The sequence below is a fragment of the Ochlerotatus camptorhynchus genome, unplaced genomic scaffold (assembly GCF_037179485.1).
Source record: "Ochlerotatus camptorhynchus isolate MF236.1 unplaced genomic scaffold, CSIRO-AGI_Acam_v1.1 ptg000329l, whole genome shotgun sequence".
In the NCBI taxonomy this organism is placed as follows: Eukaryota; Metazoa; Arthropoda; class Insecta; order Diptera; family Culicidae; genus Ochlerotatus; species Ochlerotatus camptorhynchus.
Genome location: NW_027040817.1, coordinates 2,410,387 through 2,415,762, shown reverse-complemented (window position 1 = coordinate 2,415,762; position 5,376 = coordinate 2,410,387). Strand labels below are relative to the sequence as shown.

The 5,376-nt window shown below is 50.4% G+C and overlaps 1 protein-coding gene across 1 annotated transcript; it reads left to right on the top strand.

Moving 5' to 3' along the window:
• The first annotated feature begins 1,463 nt into the window (after positions 1–1,463).
• Positions 1,464–4,849, top strand: LOC135708281 (uncharacterized). The gene is made up of 4 exons (XM_065230282.1): positions 1,464–1,610; positions 1,724–2,934; positions 2,992–3,490; positions 3,662–4,849. The coding sequence occupies exons 1-4, from the start codon at positions 1,464–1,466 to the stop codon at positions 4,847–4,849; spliced, it is 3,045 nt and encodes a 1,014-aa protein (XP_065086354.1).
• Positions 4,850–5,376: the final 527 nt, after the last annotated feature.

Sequence of the window (5,376 nt, the reverse complement as noted above, 5' to 3'; positions counted from 1 at the left end):
CACAGCTCAGATCTGACTCCACGATGCTCAGCACAAGACCAAAGGATGTGATCGGCGTCTTGGTAACCTTGTCCACATTCACAGAGATTGCTGTCTCCCAGCCCAACACGAAACAAGTGAGCGTTTAACGAATAGTGATTGGACATGAGGCGAGACATCAGACGAATGAAGTCTCGACCCACATCCAACCCCTTGAACCAAGGACTCTTCGACACCTTAGGGATGATCGAGAATAGCCATCGTCCCAAACTTCCTTCTCTACATTTATTTTGCCAGCTGGCGAGCGACTGTTGACGATAAATGAAGAAAAATTCATTGTAGGCGATTTGTCGATCGTAAATATCGCCTTGCATAGCGCCCACCTTAGCAAGTGAGTCCGCCTTCTCATTGCCCGGAATCGAGCAATGAGATGGGACCCATGCAAAGGTGATGACAAAAGATCTTAAAGATAAAGCACTCAGAAGCTCTCGTATTTTCATGAGAAAATACGAGGAGTGCTTTACATGCAGGCGATGTAATGGTTTTTTGTCTTTTTTTATTTCGTGTTCCATCTACGCTTTCGACTATACCAGTAAGCTTGTAGAACGACGCACATTGTAGAACATTGTAGAACGACGCACACACTTGTCTCGAATCTCTCCAGCAGAAAAAGCATACGAAGTCGAGCATTTTTATTTCGTGTTGCATCTACGCTTTCGACTATACCAGTAAGCTTGTAGAAGGACGCACATTGTAGAACATTGTAGAACGACGCACACACTTATCTCGAATCTCTCCAGCAGAAAAAGCATACGAAGTCAAGCATGCGAGAAAATGAGCGCTTCATGTTTGCTTTTAGGCTGACCATGATCCGAAGCATGGAGAGAGCAGTGGAGAAAGCACAGGTCTGATAGTCGCAACGTCCGTGGTTCGAGTCCAGTCGGCAACCTTTTCCTATTTTTTTCGACATAATTAATTTCACTCACTAATACACTCCACATTTTTCGGTCTCCAATTTTCTTACATCGGACCGCAGCTAGGTATATCGCATCCTCGGTTCATGCGGTCTCCACTTACATCCTCTGATGATGAATCCCACATAATTGTAAGCGAATCTTACATCCACCTGTTGGGTGTATGGACCAACCTGGGAGGCCCTACTAAAACGCTACGACGACCAGCGTTTCCTAAAGAAGCAGCTGTTCCGGGCTTTATACGATCTGACGCCTATTCGCAAAGAATCTCCGGAAGGTCTCCACACCCTAGTGGACGACTTCCAACGCCACGTCAAGGCATTGGCAAAGCTAAGGGAAGCAGTCGACACATGGGACACTCCTCTGGTATGTATGCTCTCGTACAAATTAGATTCTGCTTCTCTCCGTGCCTGGGAAGAGCATTCGTCGAAAATGGACCAGGTTACATACGCTAATTGCATCGAATTCCTATACCAACGGATCAGGGTTCTCCAGACGGTCTCCTCAGAGATGGAACATCGTCATACACCGGTTAAGGTGGCCGGTACAAGTCCGTTCAGGAAACCACAGCAATCGAGGTCGGTCGCTAATACCGCGGTTGCTAGCCCACGATCCAGTCCCCTATCGTGTATCTCCTGCTCCGAAAAGCATCTCTTGGTACAGTGTCCAACATTCCAAAGGCTCTCCATTGGTCAACGGAGGGAACTCATCGCCCAGAAACGTCTTTGCTGGAACTGCTCCACCAATCCCAGTCTTCACCATCCCCACAGAAATGTAGCGTCGCCCCAGAATTCGAACCACCAGCCTCCTCCTCCACGGTAAGGTCCGTGGAATCAAGTGTATCAGCTCATCCAGCTACCGAAGTGAGTCTGCCAGCTCATGCCCGCTCTTCAAGCACAGCTTTCCTTTGCACGGTTGTGCTGACAGTCCTCGATGAAGACGGTAACGAGCACTCTGCTCGAGCACTCATCGATTCTGGATCCCAATCCAACTTTATCTCCAAAAGGCTCGCTAGTCGTCTGAGTCTGAAACCAGAACGAGCCCACATCCTCATCACTGGGGTTGGGGAGTTGGCAACCAGAGTTTCACAGCTGGTCTACGCAACGATTCGCTCACGAGACGAGTACTACACAAGTGAATTGGAATTCCTAGTTCTTCCAACCCTCATGACCGAACTTCCGGGCAGAGACGTGGACATCTCCGATTGGTACATTCCCAAGACAGTTGAACTCGCCGATCCCAACTTCAACATCAATAGTCCCATCGATATGATCTTGGGAGCTGACCAATTCCATGAGTACCTGAGGAACGGTAGAATCCACCTCAACCGTGGGTCACCAACGCTAATCGAAACAATTTTCGGTTGGGCAGTTTCGGGCCGCTGGTACAGCAATTTTCCACGGATCCCTCTACGCTGTTGTACCGCAACCACCACCCATAACCTGGAATCACTTATGGAGAAGTTCTGGGAGATTGAGTTTATCAATACTGGTCGAATTTACTCGGCAGACGAAGTCGCTTGTGATGAGCTGTACCAGGCTACTACGATCAGAAACGCAGACGGAAGGTATGTAGTCGCTCTTCCAAAATCTCAGAATCCCCATATTCACCTCGGCGAATCTCGAGCCATCGCCGAAAGGCGTCTGCGAAGTTTGGAACGCCGGCTTGAGCGGGACGAAGCTGTCAAGGTAGCCTACCATGAATTTATGGACGAGTACCTACGACTTGGCCACATGCGACGACTCGAAGATCCGGTAGATGATTCTCTGATGCACTACTACTTGCCGCATCACCCGGTGTTCAAGTCCAGCAGCACTACGACAAAGGTACGGGTCGTATTCGATGCCTCTTGCCGCACATCATCCGGCAATTCCTTGAACGACATTCTCCTCGTTGGCCCAGTCGTGCAAGAGGATCTCCAGTCCATCGAATTGCGATTCCGGACGAAACCTGTTGGAGTCGTGTCGGATGTGGAGAAAATGTACCGCCAGATAGGAGTACTACGCATCGACTGATCGCTCATTCGAATTCTCTTCAGAAGTAAACCAACAGATCCAATCTCCACGTTCGAGCTTCAGACCGTTACATATGGTACGTCCTCTGCGCCATTCCTCGCCACTCGAACCCTAGTTCAACTCGCCAACGATGAAGGTGAGAATTTCCCGATGGCCAAGAAGGCCGTGCTAGAAGTTTTTTACGTCGACGACCTCATCAGCGGTGCCGAAACTCCAGAAGAAGCCATCGAACTCCGTCGGCAGCTCAGTGAGATGCTAAGTTCCGCCGGTTTTCCATTGAGGAAATGGGCCTCCAACAGCTCAGCAGTCCTAGCCGAAATTCCTTCGGACCAACTAGCAATCCAACCGTTCTACGAGTTCTCCGACGAGCAGTCAGTGACCATCCTTGGACTGATCTGGGAACCGAAGACCGATACACTGCGATTCCGAATACAGCTTCCAATTCCAGCTACCGTGTTCACCAGACGAAACGTCCTTTCGTATATCGCGCAGATCTACGACCCACTTGGCCTCGCCGGTCCGGTAATCTCCATCGCCAAGCAGTTCATGCAGCGCCTGTGGGCGTTGACAACCAACGACGGGAAGACCTACGCTTGGGATGATCCACTTCCACCAAGACTCCAAACCGAATGGAAAACATTCCATGATCAGCTGAATCTCTTGAGTGACGTACAAATTCCCCGATTTGTCTAGGTGGCCAGGGCAACCAATATCCAGCTACACTTCTTTTCGGATGCTTCCGAGAAGGCTTACGGCGCATGCGTATACATGCGCTCCGAAGATCAACATCAGAACAATTTCGTCCACTTGCTGGCAGCAAAGTCAAGAGTCACGCCGTTGAAGACCCGCCATTCCATTGCGCGCTTGGAACTCTCCACGGCGGTTTTGTCTACCGAACTCTTCCAAAAGGTAATTGCTTCCCTAAAATCCGACTGTCCAGTATTCTTTTGGGTAGATTCCACGACGGTGCTGCAGTGGCTAAATTCATCACCGGCCTGCTGGAAGGTATTCGTGGGCAATCGAGTCTCAAAAATCCAACAAGCTACGGTGGGACATCCATGGAATCACGTCGCTGGGTCCGACAATCCGGCCGATGACATCTCTCGTGGCCTTACTCCGGCCGATCTTCTCCACTGCGAACGCTGGTGGACCGGACCAACGTGGTTGAAACTGCCGTCGGACCTGTGGCCAAACCAATCCAACGGAGGCGATAATACTTCAACAGAAGAACGCAAGATTTGTCTAGCAGCCAACGCAACCCAATCCAACGAGTTCTCCGAATTCTTATTTGGTCGCCTTTCGTCATACTCCAAGCTACGCCGAATCGTCGCTTATGTTTTCCGTTACCTGCGTGCACTGTGCGCATCAGCCGCAAGGAACCATCCAAATGGTACTTGTGCGGTCTCATCGAAGTCTGTGGTACAACTCGCCGCATTCCTCACAACGTTGGAACTACGGGAGGCCGAAATCGCTTTATGTCGCCTGGCTCAGCGCGATACGTTCTCTGGAGAAGTGGCAGCTCTACGAAACGGTATACTTGTGAATAAATCTTCGCCGATGAAATGGCTCAACCCTAGCATTAGCATCAACGACGTCATTCGGGTCGGTGGACGACTCGAAAACTCCAAGGCTTCTGACGATACCAAACACCCAATCATCATTTCCGGCAAGCATCCGCTGGCCACGCTGCTAGCCAACCATTGCTATCGATCGCTACTGCATGCCGGACCACAGCTGATGAGTGCACCATTCGCCAGAAATTCTGGATTCTTGGCGGTCGGGATCTCCTTCGTCAGGTGTACCACCAATGTCACACCTGCTTCCGACGAAAGCCAGTCCTTGTGCAACAAACAACCGCCGATTTACCAACCTCACGAGTAACTCCATCCCGTCCGTTCTCTGTATCGGGAGTGGACTACTGCGGTTCGATCTACCTGAAGGGAGCACACCGCAAGGCAGGACCGGTGAAGGCATACATCGCCATTTTTGTATGTTTCTCCACCCGAGCGGTCCACATAGAACTTGTACACGATCTTTCGACGGCAGCATTCCTTGCTGCACTCCGAAGATTTGTTGCTCGTCGTGGTATGGTCTCAGAGTTGCATTCGGATAATGCGACCAACTACAAGGGAGCTGCAAACGAGCTCAACCAAGTGTACCGAATGCTCAAGACGAACGAACAAGACCGCAAACTCATCTTCAACTGGTGCACCAATAGCAACATCGAATGGAAGTTCATACCACCTCGCGCGCCCCACTTTGGTGGATTATGGGAGGCGGCGGTAAAATCGACGAAAAATCATATGCTGAAAGAACTAGGCACAACAACAGCCCCCAGGACGAAATGACAACTCTACTCGCTCAGGTAGAAATGTGCCTGAATTCCCGACCAATCACCCAGATGTCAT